Source organism: Daldinia decipiens (genome assembly GCF_022478715.1).
Source record: "Daldinia decipiens strain CBS 113046 unplaced genomic scaffold F4813scaffold_10, whole genome shotgun sequence".
Taxonomy (NCBI): Eukaryota; Fungi; Ascomycota; class Sordariomycetes; order Xylariales; family Hypoxylaceae; genus Daldinia; species Daldinia decipiens.
The window spans coordinates 565295-581073 of NW_026054553.1; the positions used below are offsets into that span (position 1 = coordinate 565295).

Below are 15779 nucleotides of genomic sequence, written 5' to 3' on the forward strand. Positions count from 1 at the left end.
AATCTCGAAACAGTTGTAAATAGCATAGGTAGCTCAGAATCAACCTTCAAGGAGGTAACCTAGTAGGTTAGTTAAGGGCCTAGGTTAGTACATAGTTAAGGGGGGTGAAGAACTAATAAGGCTATATTTGGCGGGGTACCCGCATTGGCAAGCACATAATAAGGCACATAATAAGGCACATAATAAGGCGTTTAAAACTCGGAGGTGTTTCTTATGCGAGACTTTTAATAAGCCCATCTTGATTGGAAAGGTGCCGGCTTTGCATGTATGGACGTTAGGTACATAGGTACCTACCTAGGTATGTGGAAATCTGGGGGGAGGGGAAGAAAGAACTACCTACATTGTGTGATAGATACAGCTCGTTGTCAGACCGGCAACTGCCCGTCAAAAGAGTTTCCTTCTCGGCTGTACTCGCATGGTTTCGGTAAAGTATTCAGAGTGTTACTGGGGAAGCAGCTGGCGAAAGCTGTGCAACTTCTTCCCATGTCTCCGCGCCCCCACAGACAATGGACCAATAACGGCTTTCGAAACTCTTACAGACAATGACCGGATCTTATTCTCCAAATTTTCAACTCGCCCATTTCACAAGGTCTTGTGATTTCGACTTTTCCAATGTCAGTATTTGAGATAGTACTGTTCAACCCGATGATGACTTATTGTCGTCTCCGTCGCTGTCGTTGTCCTTCTTAGTCGCTTGCTTTTGTTCATAACTATAACTAACTAGTCATAAAAGTCGCACGTTTTACGTTGTTGAGTGCAGCGACTGGACTTTTAAGCTCCTTGTTCTTTTAGAGCCTCGGCACTTTTACAGATAGGACCCTGCTATCCGTTGCTATCAAGCATCATCTTAATTCCCGCGGGGCGTCCCTCCGATCTAAGTCTCGTGCTATTGCTCATACTTCAAACTTCCACATTTTCCAATTCGAGTCTCGAGTCTCATGGCCTGAACTCCTCTTTCCTACCTGAGATCTTACACATCTTCAGGTCCGACAAGTCTACCACCGAGCCCTCGCTGATTAGACGAACTCGCCCATCATGTCGTGGAAGGCTTCTGAGAGGCTAATGGACACCATCCGCCATTACTCCCTCTTTCCTGCTACGGGCGTGAGTTTAAGGCAGATGGTCCAGTTTGGCGAGAGACCCTCAATCGGTATGCTGCTTTTACTTCTTTTGTCGTCATAATTACAAATGCAAGTTGCTGACTCAATAATCATCGCCTAGGAACTCTGTTTCGCGCCTCTCAATTCCTCGCCGAAGAGCTCCCAATCCGTCTTGCGCACCGAGTTCAGGAGCTCACGAGCCTACCCGATGGACTTAGTGATATGCCATCGGTCAAGAGAGTCCAGGATTGGTACGCGCAGTCGTTTGAGGTATGTCCCCTTGACTTACCTGCGATGGTCATGAGCGTGAGTCATCTGATATGCGATAATAGGAGATCATCAATCTCGGACGGCCCGAACTGCCAAAAGACGTGCGGGATCGACTCTTGAACCCGGGCAAATTCAGCAACGGCAGAGGATCTCTGCTCTCGGAAGCTACTCCAAACCCGAGCATTCGCGAAGGCCAGTATGCCTCAGCGCCGCCGACGCAAATTGGCCTAGGAAACAGCAAGAAGTACCAAGCAGCAAGAAGATATTTCGCTATGGTAGACGACAACGGCGATTGGCCACCCGAGTTACAGGCGTACAACTCCAAATTTGCACAGACATTACACAAGATCAAGAGACGGCATGACGGCGTTGTCACAACCATGGCACAGGGCATCCTTGAATACAAGCGAAAGAGACAACGGATGCAAATTGACAACAACATACAGTCCTTTTTAGACCGTTTCTACATGTCTCGAATAGGTATTCGCATGCTTATCGGCCAGCATATCGCCTTGACGGATCAGAGCCATCATCGGGACCCTACTTATGTTGGTATTATCTGCACCAAGACGAACGTGCGGGATTTGGCGCAAGAGGCTATCGAGAATGCTCGGTTTGTATGCGAGGATCACTACGGACTTTTCGAAGCACCCAAGATCCAACTTGTCTGTAACCCCGATCTCAACTTTATGTACGTTCCCGGTCACTTATCGCATATGCTCTTCGAGACATTGAAAAACTCGTTAAGAGCCGTTGTCGAGACGCACGGGCAAGACAAGCAGGAGTTTCCAGTAACGAAGGTCATCGTTGCGGAAGGAAGGGAAGATATCACGATCAAGATAAGCGACGAAGGTGGCGGAATCCCACGAAGCGCCATCCCATTAGTGTGGACGTACATGTACACGACTGTAGACCGGACCCCTAACTTGGACCCTGATTTTGATAAGAGCGATTTCAAGGCACCGATGGCGGGCTTCGGCTACGGACTGCCGATCTCGAGGCTTTATGCTCGGTATTTTGGTGGCGATTTGAAACTGATTAGCATGGAAGGGTACGTCGATTTGATATCATGGGTTTACCTCATCGCCATGAGACTAATTCGGAATTTAGGTATGGAACGGATGTGTATCTACACCTCAACCGCTTGTCGAGCTCTTCGGAGCCTCTGCAATAGCAACCAGCAGTCATGAGGGAGTGGACATCGTCCCAAGGATTGACATTGCCGCACAGGAGAACGATGCAGAAACGGCTCAAAATTTTCGAGGTCTCGGAGCGTAAGCAGGTCGGTGACGCGGAATCTATGATCAGCCAGGAAGGCGGCCGCTTTTCTCACATGGATGATGAGAAAGCAGAGCTATGATCATATATTTGTATGGCTTAAAACCCCCGATCTCGGATCGATGCGTGTGCTCGCCGAGAAAGATATGAGGTAAGAAGGGAGATTAAAAGGTCAAATCAGGGGACACAATAATAGGCAAAAATTAAATAGGTTTTGGGGCACGGCGCTTTCTTCTCTTATATTTTCGGTCTTCCTTTTTTCATCCCGCCTTTCCGGTGCTTTTACTTCCGAAAGGCGCAGGGCGGGACTATGGATGTGGGAGAAAGGTGGCTGGAATGATACGACTACTCTGCATCAAGGCATGGTGTGTATAAAAAGCATGAACAGGGTCATTTCGGAGAGCAGCTTTCTGCAATGTACATAAATAAGTAACAGCATTGATTGAAGACTTTGTTGTTTTTATACTATCCACTCACTCGCTATGTCTCGCGACGAAATATACACATACCTATCCTATGTATGTATATGTGCATAGTGTAGGTACGGTAGGAACCCCTTTTCTTTGAAAACTCGACCTTTTCACGGCCTCTTTCGTAGGATTTACCCTTCTCCTATACTCGTTGACCCGTTGCCAAATATATATATGTACAGCCATTAGAAGTCCAATAATGGAACCAATAATGGAACCCGACCACCCGCTCGATGACCGGCCTGCTTTCCCCTTTTCCTAACGTACACTGCCTGTCCTATTATATGCCCAGTCGCTGCAGAGTCGCTCCGTCCGCTATAATACATAGTACATACTATCATAGCACGATCTACCCCCCCTTCGAATTCTAGCATAAGAGGAGAGAACAATTCATCTTAATCTTATTACGCCTTGTACATTAAATCTATGAACCCCGTCGCCAAATCCACAACAACGGCTTTATTCGGCAAGCTACCTGCGACACCGTAGAGGGCCGCAGTATCGCCCGTGGCCTTGCCCTTCAGGGCCTTACCCTCAACAGCACGAACACGCTCCTTCTCGCGCTCATCCTCGATGACAGCCTCGAGATCGGCGACAAGGCGCTCCCAAACCTTGACGATGGGAATGGTGACGGCGACGTGCATAGCGGGCGGGTTCTGCAGGGCGTTGAGATGCCAGCCCTTGGCGTTCATGCCGTCGGCGATGTCGTAAATGTTGAGGTTACGAGCGGAGAAGGCGACGACGGAGACGAGGGGGCGGCCGAGCACCTCGAGCTCCACGCCGAGGGTGGGGGACGATGCTACGTGTTCAGCGATCTTCTTGGCACATCCGACGATCTTGACGCACGAGTCGATGTATCCGGCCTCACCGACTCGCATCATGCTGGTCCAGCATCCGGCGATAAGGGCACCGGGGCGAGAACCCGCAATTCCGGGGGAAGCGTACACGCCGCCGGACCAGTCGGGGGAGACGAAGTATTGGTACGTGCGTAATTCATGGGTGCGGTAGAGGACAGTGGAGCTGCCCTTAGGCGCGAAGCCGTACTTGTGCGTGTCGCAGGAGATAGAAGTGACGCCCTTGAGGCGGAAGTCGAAAAGTTCCGTCTCAAAGCCGGCCTTGTCGAGGAAAGGGACCAGGAACGAACCTAGGCAGCAGTCTACGTGTAGGGGTAAACGGCGCTTCAGGGCTAATTTGGATAGAGCCGGGATATCGTCCATGATACCATGAGGGAAGTTGGGTGCAGAACCGACAAGGATGATGGTGTTAGAATTAATAAGGCGAGATACACGGTGAACATCGACCTGGTATGTCGGGGCAGGGCAAGGTACATAGTGAATCTTGATTTTGAAGTAACCGCCGGCTTTCCGGAAGGCCGTATGTGCCGTCTCCGGGAGGATCCTATAACCCATCAAGTCAGTACAGTAATTCCGAAGTATAGACCACCTCATGTAATATAATAATACGTAGACTTACATCTCAGGTTCCGTTACACCACGTTCCGCATATGCCTTCTGCCGCGCACCATAGCATGCCATCAAGATACTCTCGGTACCGCCACTGGTGCATACTCCGGCGGCGCTAGGCGGGGCATGGAACATAGAGAGAACCATTGCAACAACCTCGGCTTCCATCTTTCGCACTCCGGGGAAGACATCCGGATGTATCGGATTCGCAACTGTAAACTTTCCAAAGGCCTCGGTTTGCAATTTCAATAAATCCTCCTCGCCATGGTACACGGCACCCGACACATAGCCATCTTCCCACCTGGTATGTTCCATATTTGCCAACGTGTCGAGCTCGGCTCGTAGGGCGTCGTCCGTCCAGCCCTCCTTCGGCAATGTTGTGTATCGCGTACTGTCGGTAGGTATCATCTTTGCCTGTATCTTTGCTAACGATTCGGTAATCTGTTTCCGCACTTGGGTCCGAACTCCCGGGGCGCGTAGGAAATAACCGTATAATACACGTCGTACATCGTAGTATAATTCTGCTATGGTACCGAAGATGCCACGGCCCTTCAGCTTCCAAAACGTTCGGCGGACTATGCGCAGTACGAAGAAAAAGAAAATAATGTTCTTGAGTCTACACAGGAACGGGATGGTTAGTTTTCTGTTTTCTTATGTACTTTATAGTAAGTAGCACTTTATGTGCACTTTATGATACTATTGAAATGGTGTCAAAAATGCTAAACACTTACATCTCGACATTGAAAACTTGCCGAGGATCAATCGTCCGAGATCGCTTCTTCACGCTATCGAAGCTCTCGCGCAAGCTAACAGGCATTCTCGAAGAACCCGGCATGGTGTCGACGTATTGCAACCAAAACGGGCTCAGGGCTCAATTGCCAAAATATTCAATTCCGTCTAAACTATCCGGGACATCTAAAAGGAAGGAAGTTCGAAAAGACTTTAAAGCAGGTTAGAGTAGTGTGTGTATCAGTTAACATGTAACCCCAGAAAATCCAAAGATAAGTTTCGTCAGATCCGTGGAACACGAAGCTACGCCAAAGGCCAAAGGATGGTCCCGTCCCGCAGGAAAAGGGAAACAGCGAAGGCCAAAGTACGGCTTAGCACTAGCCGTCACATGCGCAAGCAAGGATGTTCGGCAACAGCAGAGGTGGATCACCCTTGTCTAGCCTAGGCCCGTCTTCCCAGATCCGGTAATACCCGCCAAGGTAATAAGGTTAGGTAGGTATCTATGTAGGTACATAGGTAATCGCGAATGCGAGCTGGTAAGCAGCTTCTTAGCGGGTTTTGTTACATACATAGTATATGATGACAATTGCCTGTCATCTCACTGGCCGTTTCTCTCTTACACAGGCTACTTAAGTATTTTCAAACATTTACCTTTCATTCAAAGAACCTAGAGAATATCTTCAATCTTGCCCGCTCCCTTAATCAATGTACGATAGCTAGCGCTACTAACAATTTACATCAATATACTTGGAGTCGGTCCCCTGTCTTCCCCATCTCGAACTAGATATGCAAGTGCTTTAGCTGTGATGAGTTTCTAGAATGTCAAGTCACACAGTGTAGTGCATACCAAAACTTACTTGCTAATACAGTATACCTAGTTATAATCTACTCACAATGCTCGACTTATTGTGATTGGACCATAGTATTATTATATAAGCACCCTAACGCATCAACGTTTCTCCCATTGTTCTGCCCCGCCAAAATCCAACCCGACTAATAACGTGGTTTCCTTGGTTTCCTTGGTTTCCTATGCGTGGGCAGCATATGAAAGAGACATATGAAAGAGACGACGTCAGCTAAGTGCAAATTGCGCCTGACATCGGTACATACACTTATTTTCCGAATGATCTCCTCTCTTCTCTATGGATCGGTATAGCTCCAGCACCATTGCCTCAAATAACAACAACAAAACCAACCAAATGATATGATGGAGAACCTATCCATTCACGATCCTCCACCTCAACCAGGCGGCTCGGCGCTGGGTCGCGCGGCAGCAGCAGCATCAACTGCTGCTACCACTGCTGCTGCTGCTGCTACCCCCCAACCGCAACAGCTTCCCCCACAGATGTTCACCACTGCTGCGCAGCTACTAGACCTCACCGATAGTAAGGCAATCGATGCGGCGAGATGAGCGCCGTCTTAGGACCTTTGTTAACCACCAGGTATAGAAAAGCTTTTGGTGTGTCTACGAGATGGGCGGAAACTCAATGGCGTTCTACGAAGCTGGGACCAGTTTGGTACGAATTCCCCAATCTCATTCTTATCTCTGGTTATAACTAATGTCTGTGTCCGTTCTCAGCAAACTTGGTTCTCCAGTCCACAGTCGAGCGCATATACGCCATCACATCCGACCCCTCGGACCCGCAGCCAAAAGGCCTATACGCCGAACAGGCCCACGGCATCTTCCTCGTCCGCGGCGAGAACGTGCTCCTCCTCGGCGAGATCGACCTCGATAAAGACGACGACCCGCCCCCGGGCTTCGAGCGGGCCGAGTTTGCTGCGGTAGAGAAGTTGGCGAAAGAGCGGAGAGCGGTGGAAAAGACGAAAGAGAAGAAGAAGTTACAGAAGCTGGCTACGCTGGGATTCGAGGGCGAGAACCTGGGGGAGATTATACTCTAGAAAAAGGCACCTGGGAATACTGGTTTGTAGGCCCAACCGCTCGGGTCGCGCTAGAGGACAAAAAAAAAAAGGGAAGAAAAAAATACGCCACGGGTAAAGTGGTATATACCCAAGATGGATCGGGGGACAGAATATTGTGAAATGTCTCCCTTTCGTCAACCCACCCTAGTACATAAGACTGGTAGTCTTGCGGACGGGAATTAGAGGCCTGGAAGACTGCTCTCCTACAACAGCAAACAATAGCTGCACTCTGATTGGTGTTGGTAGCTTGTCGTATTTAGAAAGCACGAATGTATTCTTATACCTACCTCCTAGGTAGCTGATATGAGATATGCTATCGGGTTGGCTATCCTAGCTTTTAGAGATGCATATATTGGTCACTTAAAACAAATCCCTCTACGCAATAATAAATCCTATTATACCCTCACCATTTAACCCCATGCCAAGTTGCCCTAAGCCATTTTGTAAAAGGCCCGGTATCTACAAATCCGAGGTAATATTAGTATAAGAGAACCGAGCTCTTCCATGAGCACTATTAGATCAAGGGATCATATAGATATAGGGACTTAATTATCTGTTGTATACCTATCTACACGTTTAAGAGGTATGACAACCTTCAACTACCATCTCGCTTCTTATACTTCCATAGTCATGTCCGACCTATTTTCGCGCTTGGTTGATGCTCCAACAAAATGGAAGTTAAGCGGTAGTTTTCATAATATTCATTTCCATTTCTCTCTTGGTACTGAATCGTCTGGAAATTCATTTTGCTATAGAGCCAAGCAATTCATTCTTTGGCATCATTAAAGGATGACTGTACTGATTACCACAACATAGACTTTGTCAAGTTGGGTCTATTTCTTGATAATTTTCAGTAGCGAAGCTATCCGTGTTCGTTTGCTTAAGCCAACTCGATACTGTACCTTGGGTTGTTGCGAAGATGTGGATGTGGGCTTAGGGACCGTGCTTCCTTTCTCATTAGACTTGTGCTGGTCGGCTAACTGTTTGGGGGTGGGTTTCGCAGGCACTCCCTCGGCCGATACTGGTTCTTCAGATGGTCTGGAGTTACTGTTAATTTCTTTCAACGGGTCTTTAACGTCGTCCTTATCTGTGGTTGAATCCTCTATCTCCTCCTTTTCTTTTGCTTCGCTTCGGGCTTTTTGTTTCTTTTTGAGCTTTAGCTTCTCGGTCGCTTCAGTCTTCTCCGAAGTGATCTCGTCGTGCTGAGCGTCGTCCTCATGGGCCTTATACGTAGCGTGGGATTGATGTTCAGGAGCCGGCGCTGTTTCGGGCTTTGCCAAGTCTGACTTTCGAGGGCGGCCTCTTTTCTTCTTAGGCTTCTCTGGCTCAATTTCTACCTCGGGGTCTTTAACAGCAAGGGGTGCCTCTTGAGCGGCAGCCTGATTTTCGACGGGCAGCTCTTCTTGAAGGGTCTGTTCTTTCACAGCCTGTTTTTTCTTGCGCCCACGCTTCTTTGGTTGGGGGTTTGGCTGAGTCTCTGGCAGGTTATGTTCAGGCGCATTGAAAGAAACAGGCGGAGGCGCTGTCGGAGGTATATCAGGGGCAGCATCACCGGTCTCATGTGTTTCTTTCCTGGGTAAGTCCTGGTAGTCTTGTTCCCGAAGCATTCCTTCGTTTGGATTTGGAAGAAGCTCGATAGCATCGTCTCCATGTGAATTAGGTGGGGTTGATTTTGGCTCATTACGCCTCCGTTTGTGTTTGTCTTGGTGCCGATCAACAGCCTCATAGTCCCAAGGTCCATCTTGTAATTCATCTTCGTCTTCATCTTGTATGCTTCTTGCCCTCTTTTTTCTCTTGCTATATAGGCTCCTTGGGGTAGTATCTCCGATTGCAGGTTCGACCTCATCGTATGCTACCTGTGTATCCACAAGTACTGCTTCTGCCGGGTTTTCCTCCGTATAATCATGGCCAGCTGCAATGACATCTGGGGAAGACATTATCTATAGAATCATTAGATAAGCTGAGGATTTTTAGATGTCTGAGTATACTTGCATTTATGGAATCAACGCTTTCATCTGGTTCGACATCAGCAGCAGAATCTCTTTCCCACGGAAGCGGTGGCCCGGAAGAAGATGCATATCGGCTAGGTGTTGGATATGCAACCGTCGACATGCCGCTTGACTTTATGTTAGTAAGAGGACCGGGGAGACTGGGGTATCCGTTTTGTGACGCATTAACCTTCTCATATTCCAGTTTCTGCATGGTAGTGAGGTTGCTCTGAGCAATATAAAAATTCGCTATAGGCGCCGTATCCCGGATCACAGAGTCATTGAGTGAGACTTCATTCTGTTTGAATACGGGCTGTTGTGATGGCCCAGCTCCATGACTTGGGGCAAGCATCTCATTGTGCAAAGCCGTGTCTTGGGCTGTCTCTTCAAGTTCATTGTCATATCCCATGAATATTTCTGCTGCTGCAGAATTCTTCGTTGCTTTTGATTGGCTTCTTTTTCGCTTGCCATACGACTTCTCATTCTTTCCTTTCAAACTCTTAGTAGTCCTTGAAACCATTGCGTCTTCTGCACTACTGGGCACATCCCATTCTCCAGATGCGCTCTTTCGTGGAGTGGTTATACCGGAAGCACCGTCGCTGGAGAGTAATGGCTCGTTCCTAGGCTTGTCCAAGACTACTGGTGAGGTGACATTCGTGGCCGAAGAAGCATCGGCCTTTTTGCCTTTCTCCTTCACCGGAAGCGAGATCTCCCCACTACTTCTGCTCGCCTGCTGACTTTGACGGACTATATTCTCGATGAGATGAGATTGGTGAAGAGCCCTGTTTTGCTGCTCATCATAAACACTGGCAAAGAAGGATTGGTCCGTAGTATCAGATATATGATTGCGGCTGTCTAGTACATCAGGGCTTGACGGCCTGTGATGTGGGCTCAATTGTTCTACCTCTGGGGGATCAATTCCTTCATCTTCTCTTAGAGGACTTAGTGGATTGTCATCTCCATCTTCGTCGTCAGAGTCGGCAATTACTCTCCGAGGCACCATAGTTTAGTCAGTTGACGACGCGTTTTGACGCGACTCGTGAGACTCGAGATAAGTAGTATTTGAGGTACCTCCAAAAAAAAGAGATGTATAACACAAAGCCGGAACTAGTGCTATGTGAGCTCTTATTAAAAAGGAACCTTAGTAATGGAAGATGTGAGTGTCTGGTACATGTATGTATCTTCACTGCATTTAGGTAATAGGTATGTATAGTTCCATTAGGATTTGTATTTCTCATATCAAAACGATGGTCGTCATTGCTCAACTTAGGTACATAATGTACATAAGAACATCAGGTTAGGTACTTTGGGTATTAGGTAATGTGCCTTCTTAAAAGTGCGCGCATATGTGGGGCAACAATTTGGCGCGTGTTACCTACAGCCCCCCTATGTACATAATTCGATACGTGTACTTCATAGGGAGGTAGGTATATACCTAGGTACTAATATATATAAGGTACCTAAATATTCAAATATGCACATACGTCAGATTCCAAAAGCTTCTTAAAATGGTTTTGTCCATAACCAAAGTCATAATTGAATCTTGACCTTGGCACATATTTACATTGAAGCGGACTCGCCCTTTAAGGATGGGCGATTAGCTAGATTGCTAATCTCACTTAGACCAGCATTAGACTTGCTATAAGGCTACTACTAGCCCCTAATTCTTCGCCTTTTACTAGTATCCCCTGCTTGCTCATCTGCATCATCCTCAGTTGCGTTCATCTCCCCACCAGCTACGCTCATACTACGGCTTGCAGATGGTGGCACGCCCGTCGGCGGAGGCGCATTTCGCTCTACCTCATTGCGGAGGTCGCTTAATAACTTCTCAACTTCACCAAACATACTGCGAGTATCTTTTACAACCCCATTCTCATCTACTTCGTAGCCTCGGTAGTCTTCCCCGTCGCCTTCTAGACTAGCCCGTCGATTCGATTTCAGGAAAGAAGGCCCGAATCCACGATAGGGGTCCGGGTTGTACATAATAGCATTCGCAAACATGTGAACCAACTCTCTCTCTAGCTGCGCGATATTTATTATGCCTCGCGGTGGGACTAGATCTACTGACATCGGAAGCCAGACGTTTGTTGCACTTGGATCAATATCAGGCATTGTTGCCACAGCTATCGATGCCGCTTTAGATCCTGCAGTAATTGCCTTCTGAATGCCTTTAAGATCTTGCGGCCGGAGCACAATTTCGAAATACCCTGGCGCCGTCTTTGGTTTTACAGGATGTGCAAACATGTTGGCATGGCGATGACTGATAATTTGATCCAATGCAGATTGGCTAATCTTATTGAACGAACGTGTCCATAAAACGTGCGTGGCTGGTGTTGGCGGAGCCCGATTCGGAGGACTCTCTTGACGTTTCCGTTTGTTAGACAGCTGGCTTGGGCCGGGCTGATCCTTGGTAGCAACACTTTCATCTGCTGTAGTTGCGTGTCCAATATCCTCAAGGGCCTGAGGTGTTGCCTCTTCGTTCTTAATATTACTTCCCGAGAGATCTGTGTCCGCTGGGGCCTCCTCTGATTGTGTTAAATGGGTTTTCTGCGTGGAACGTGGTCGACCTCTAGGCCGATTGGGCGTTACATCGGGCTTTTGTAGAACCTTCCGTATATCCTTTTTCCCATTCTGTTCAGGAGAAGTCTTCGGCAACTGGGCCGACTGAGGACGTGGGCTAATTGGCTCGTAGACGGGACTTTGGATATCAAAATAACCGGTCACCTCATCTACACGTGGTGTTGCAGGCGTGGGGGTTGATGTCCACTTGGTTCCATGTCCCCTTATAATATGAGGAGAAACTGCTACTGGTGTATGCGCTTGATTCGCCGACAGTGGACGCGTAGGCTGAGGTACCGCCGCCGGGGTCTGTAGTGGAGGTACTTGTGGACGTTGAGTAGAATCAATAGTGCCGGCTTGCTGAGCTAGCTGGGCTTGTTGATTATATGGCGAGCTATATGATTTCGAAGCTGATTGGTCCTGTTGAGATGTCGGCGGCGCTGGTGGTGCTTGGACGGGAGTCTGCGGAGGATATGAAGGCCGGGCCGGACCGGGTGCTGGAGACCATTGTGTTGGCGGCACGGGAGGTTTGGGGGGGCTTACAGCTGGGTGTGGCTCCGATAATGCAGCAGGTGGTCGAACAGGTGTTTGAGTCGGCACGTGCGAACTTTGATGCTGGGCGAAAGGACCGGGTCCTATATTGGGGCCCGGCGAGCTTACTGTAGGGATCGAAGCTGGACGCCGCTGCGGTACTTGTTGCCCTGCGCCGTCTGGAGTTGCGTTTAAAGGTAGTGATTGAAGAGATGGTGGTATCTGGCCCGCACTTTGCGGCGGCAAAAGCACCGAGGGAGATGCTGGCGCAGATCCTTGCGTTGAGGGTCGGTGCGCTTGGCCGTACTGTCCCGGAGTCTGCCTACCGCCTGCATAATTCTGAGGTAACTGAGGAAGGCTGGTTGGGGTCTGAGGATATGTTGGAGGCCTGGTAACTCCCGTATTGTAAGGGGGTCGAGGAGACGGAACAGGAGTCTGGTGAGTCGGCTGATGTTGTAGTGGCGGCGGCGGCGGTTGATAAGAAGGTGGAAATAGAGGTTGAGGAGAAGACTGGTGGGGAGGCTGATATGGAGGCTCCCATTTTAAAGCAGGCGCGGGAGTAGGGGTAGGAGTATGGGGTTGGGGTTGGGGTTGATTAGTTTGTATGGGTGCAGGGCTTCGACCTTTAGGGACACCCTCAGGTCGTTGAAGGCCATCAACGACGGGTGGCTGAGGCGTGGCAGAACCTGAACGTGCGGGATACCCTTGAACGGTCTGTGGATGTTGTAAAACTGATGTTGTATTACTTATCGGACGCCCTAGTTCTTGTGGCCTGTTATCCGGGGCAATATGGCGTGCTTCACTTGGAGGACGAGCAGGTGGGGGTAGCGATGGAGGAATTGAGTGGACTTTCTTCTCCTGGGGCGGCTGAGGAGTATGCGGCGGCTCAGTTTTCCTACCGTGATCCTGGGTCTGGGAAGGAACCGGAACTGGTGTTGATACTGCCGTTGACGTTGATGCTGGCGGTAGTGTCGGTGCTTGTACTGGTATTGGCGTCGGCGTGTGTGTCTGTATCTGGACTGGTGGTATCGGCGTTGGCGGTGGTGCTGCTTGGCCTTCCGGTATCGTAGGTAATGGATCGCTGGCAGCTGAAGTCCCGTTACTCGCCGGTGGTTCCGCACGTTGCTCCTGAATAAGCCTGTTATCCCATTCTCCCCTTTCGATCTCAGCAAGCTCTCGTTGAAGCTCGTCGAACCGTCTTTCGTCCTCTCTGATCTCCCTGATTAGATTATCCCGAAATCGTATATAGAGCTTTTCCACCAGGTTCGGGAGCTTATCCGTCTGCTCTAGGGCTTCCTGAAAAGTAGACAAAGGGGGACTTTGAAGCTTTCTTTTCCTAGAGTTTGGTGACAGTCCGGCATTGTTTTTCTCTGCAGCGGCTTCGGCCTCCCGTTTCCTCTCCTCCTTCCGCTCTTCTCTAAGTAGCTGTAGGGCAAAGCCCTGAAGAGATTCAGGGCTTAGTCGGTCGGCATCAAAATCGTCTTGCTCAAATATCAAGGGTGTTTTCTTGAGGGTCTCGGAGACGCGACTGAAGGTACCGATGACCAGGCCGTTCTGAAAGTTTCTCTTGAGCTCTTGGAATAAAGCAAATGCTTCGAGGGGGGTATATGCAGGCGGGTTCTGATTCATGCCCCAGAATCCACCTCGGCCGGGGTCGAGGGGACCGTCGCGTCGCTGTAAAAGATGAATCGGCGCCACGATCTAATGTCACGGTCAGCAAGCCTAAATACACCTTTGTTAGGCGGCTCCGGCGGGGAAAACACGGTTAAGACGCGTACGATAAGAGTTTACAAGGGCCGTAGAAGTCCGTTAAGACTACTCCGACCACTTTAATAGCGGAACGGCGACTATTAAGGCCGGTTTTAGATGAGGCTATTCGCGAGGAATATTTTTCACGGTTCCTTGTCGTTAGCAATGGATCACGTGATTTAAAATAAGTATATTCGGTAATCCGCAAGGTCGCAGGCCACGGTAGTATATGATTCGTGTGATGGATCGGCGAATGTTGCCAGATTGATTGTTGGAGCGGGTTGGAATGCGGAATCTGGGGGGGTTCATAGGTCCAAACGTTCCTGTTAGTGCATGTGGCCCGTGCTTTCTTACCTTACTGCAGTTTACGGAACTAACTTACCTAAGTATTACCTACTAACTACATAGCAGCTAGTAGCTACCTCTTAGGTTAGAGTTTAAAAAGGCTCCGTATCGGATGTACATATGTGTTCTATGTAGGTATCTCAACTTCTTCATATCAGAGCTCGTTTCTATTAATAACTGATTGCACAGATTTACCAGGTATCTCCTTCTTACCTGCATATATGTAGCGCAATCAAATTTTTTTTTTCGAAATCTAATAAGGCGCTTTTCTAACTTTTCTGCCCAACATACTAATTACATGTAGTTGCTAAGCAACTACCCGAATAGCAAGGATATTCCACCTACATACCAGTCAACATTAACGACCATCACAGCCAGTCTCATCATAGGTTGCTATTTCTTATAACTAGTAACGAACATCTAGATCCTTCATCTAGATCCTTATCTTAGATGACGTGACAGTGAGACCTTTAAATTCTTACATATGAGCAAGACACGCGATCTTGCTACGCACGTGCCCAGTACTAGACAGCCAGGGTGAAGATAGACTAGTCGATGTCATAAGGTTGATATTGGCGCTTAGGGACGAAGTAGTATAATATGTTTGTACAAATGATTAATTAAACACTAATTAGGTAGCCCTCGAGATGAGTAGGTATGTCTGACCTCGATTCCACGAGACTTATGAGTCCCCATAAGACTTACCAAACGAAGCCTGAACTAGAGGATGTCTAACCTATTAAAGAGAAATATAATATGAAGGGACAGCTTTAGGAAACGAAAAGAGAGGCGCTACGTCTAGTGTAAACGATGGATACATACATACCTATGTAGTAGTAAGCTACCTACCTAACTAATAGCCCGGCTTCCCGCGCGTCTAGGCGTCCGCATAATACTTTCAATGGAGTACTGCATACTATGTATGTAGACCCTCAATGGAGCATTTGAATAATACTACCCTACCTAACATAGAACATTCCTGCAAGAATAAGGGGGACCGAAGTTTAAACAGCTACGACGTGCATAAAAGCAAGGGAGATTAAGTACCTATCCCCAAGTAAATCCCAAGTAACTCTGGTAGGGAAGTAATTCAGGAACGTTACTAGAATAGGACAGAGTAGTATTGCTAGTGTACATGACAATACGCATATAAGCTTATGCAAGCCATCATCACTTCATCGTCAATCTAATGTCAAACAGCATCCGTATTCCATAGCAAGGTTTGCATGATAAAGTAAAATAATACGAATAATGCGAATGGAACAATAAGACTCCATTAACCCAGGTAGTACCTAGGTAGTTGATTTGGATCATCGTTGTCGAATTCGGATGCATGGACCATCTCGTCTAATGATGAGATCGTCGTGAGCTCATCCT

At 48.2% G+C, this 15779-nt stretch overlaps 5 protein-coding genes across 5 annotated transcripts; 2 read left to right on the forward strand and 3 right to left on the reverse strand.

The window, feature by feature from the left end:
* Positions 1-791: 791 nt before the first annotated feature.
* On the forward strand, positions 792-3033 carry F4813DRAFT_26596 (mitochondrial branched-chain alpha-ketoacid dehydrogenase kinase-domain-containing protein). Its single transcript, XM_049240316.1, has 4 exons — positions 792-1150; positions 1222-1370; positions 1433-2421; positions 2481-3033. Exons 1-4 carry the CDS (start codon positions 1036-1038, stop codon positions 2542-2544), a joined length of 1317 nt encoding a protein of 438 aa, XP_049101213.1. The 5' UTR covers positions 792-1035; the 3' UTR covers positions 2545-3033.
* Positions 2932-5416, reverse strand: F4813DRAFT_395180 (PLP-dependent transferase; the record flags this gene model as incomplete). The annotated part of the gene is made up of 3 exons (XM_049247666.1): positions 2932-4516; positions 4592-5197; positions 5313-5416. The coding sequence occupies 3 exons, from the start codon at positions 5414-5416 to the stop codon at positions 3523-3525; spliced, it is 1704 nt and encodes a 567-aa protein (XP_049101214.1). The 3' UTR covers positions 2932-3522.
* Positions 5417-5890: 474 nt separating this feature from the next.
* On the forward strand, positions 5891-7636 carry F4813DRAFT_354373 (Sm-like ribonucleoprotein). The gene is made up of 3 exons (XM_049242739.1): positions 5891-6695; positions 6759-6827; positions 6890-7636. Exons 1-3 carry the CDS (start codon positions 6515-6517, stop codon positions 7207-7209), a joined length of 570 nt encoding a protein of 189 aa, XP_049101215.1. The 5' UTR covers positions 5891-6514; the 3' UTR covers positions 7210-7636.
* A 133-nt stretch (positions 7637-7769) lies between these two features.
* Positions 7770-10454, reverse strand: F4813DRAFT_354376 (uncharacterized protein). The gene is made up of 2 exons (XM_049242740.1): positions 9223-10454; positions 7770-9170 (listed from the first exon to the last, which is right to left on the reverse strand). The coding sequence occupies exons 1-2, from the start codon at positions 10219-10221 to the stop codon at positions 8064-8066; spliced, it is 2106 nt and encodes a 701-aa protein (XP_049101216.1). The 5' UTR covers positions 10222-10454; the 3' UTR covers positions 7770-8063.
* Positions 10455-10626: 172 nt separating this feature from the next.
* On the reverse strand, positions 10627-14531 carry F4813DRAFT_354379 (uncharacterized protein). The gene has a single exon (XM_049242741.1). The coding sequence runs from the start codon at positions 13935-13937 to the stop codon at positions 10872-10874; it is 3066 nt and encodes a 1021-aa protein (XP_049101217.1). The 5' UTR covers positions 13938-14531; the 3' UTR covers positions 10627-10871.
* Between the last annotated feature and the right edge of the window lie 1248 nt (positions 14532-15779).

What these genes read in the sequence shown, in the direction of transcription:
- F4813DRAFT_26596 (XM_049240316.1), top strand. Translation starts at nt 1,036, where the DNA reads ATGTCGTGGAAGGCTTCTGAGAGGCTAATGGACACCATCCGCCATTAC. An exon ending in TGGCGAGAGACCCTCAATCG is followed by an intron (nt 1,151 to 1,221) that starts GTATGCTGCTTT and finishes ATCATCGCCTAG; the next exon opens with GAACTCTGTTTCGCGCCTCT. An exon ending in GGTACGCGCAGTCGTTTGAG is followed by an intron (nt 1,371 to 1,432) that starts GTATGTCCCCTT and finishes ATGCGATAATAG; the next exon opens with GAGATCATCAATCTCGGACG.
- F4813DRAFT_354373 (XM_049242739.1), top strand. Translation starts at nt 6,515, where the DNA reads ATGATGGAGAACCTATCCATTCACGATCCTCCACCTCAACCAGGCGGC. An exon ending in GCTACTAGACCTCACCGATA is followed by an intron (nt 6,696 to 6,758) that starts GTAAGGCAATCG and finishes CACCAGGTATAG; the next exon opens with AAAAGCTTTTGGTGTGTCTA. An exon ending in ACGAAGCTGGGACCAGTTTG is followed by an intron (nt 6,828 to 6,889) that starts GTACGAATTCCC and finishes GTCCGTTCTCAG; the next exon opens with CAAACTTGGTTCTCCAGTCC.
- F4813DRAFT_354376 (XM_049242740.1), bottom strand. Translation starts at nt 10,221, where the DNA reads ATGGTGCCTCGGAGAGTAATTGCCGACTCTGACGACGAAGATGGAGAT. An exon ending in AAAGCGTTGATTCCATAAAT is followed by an intron (nt 9,171 to 9,222) that starts GCAAGTATACTC and finishes ATGATTCTATAG; the next exon opens with ATAATGTCTTCCCCAGATGT.
- F4813DRAFT_354379 (XM_049242741.1), bottom strand. Translation starts at nt 13,937, where the DNA reads ATGAATCAGAACCCGCCTGCATATACCCCCCTCGAAGCATTTGCTTTA.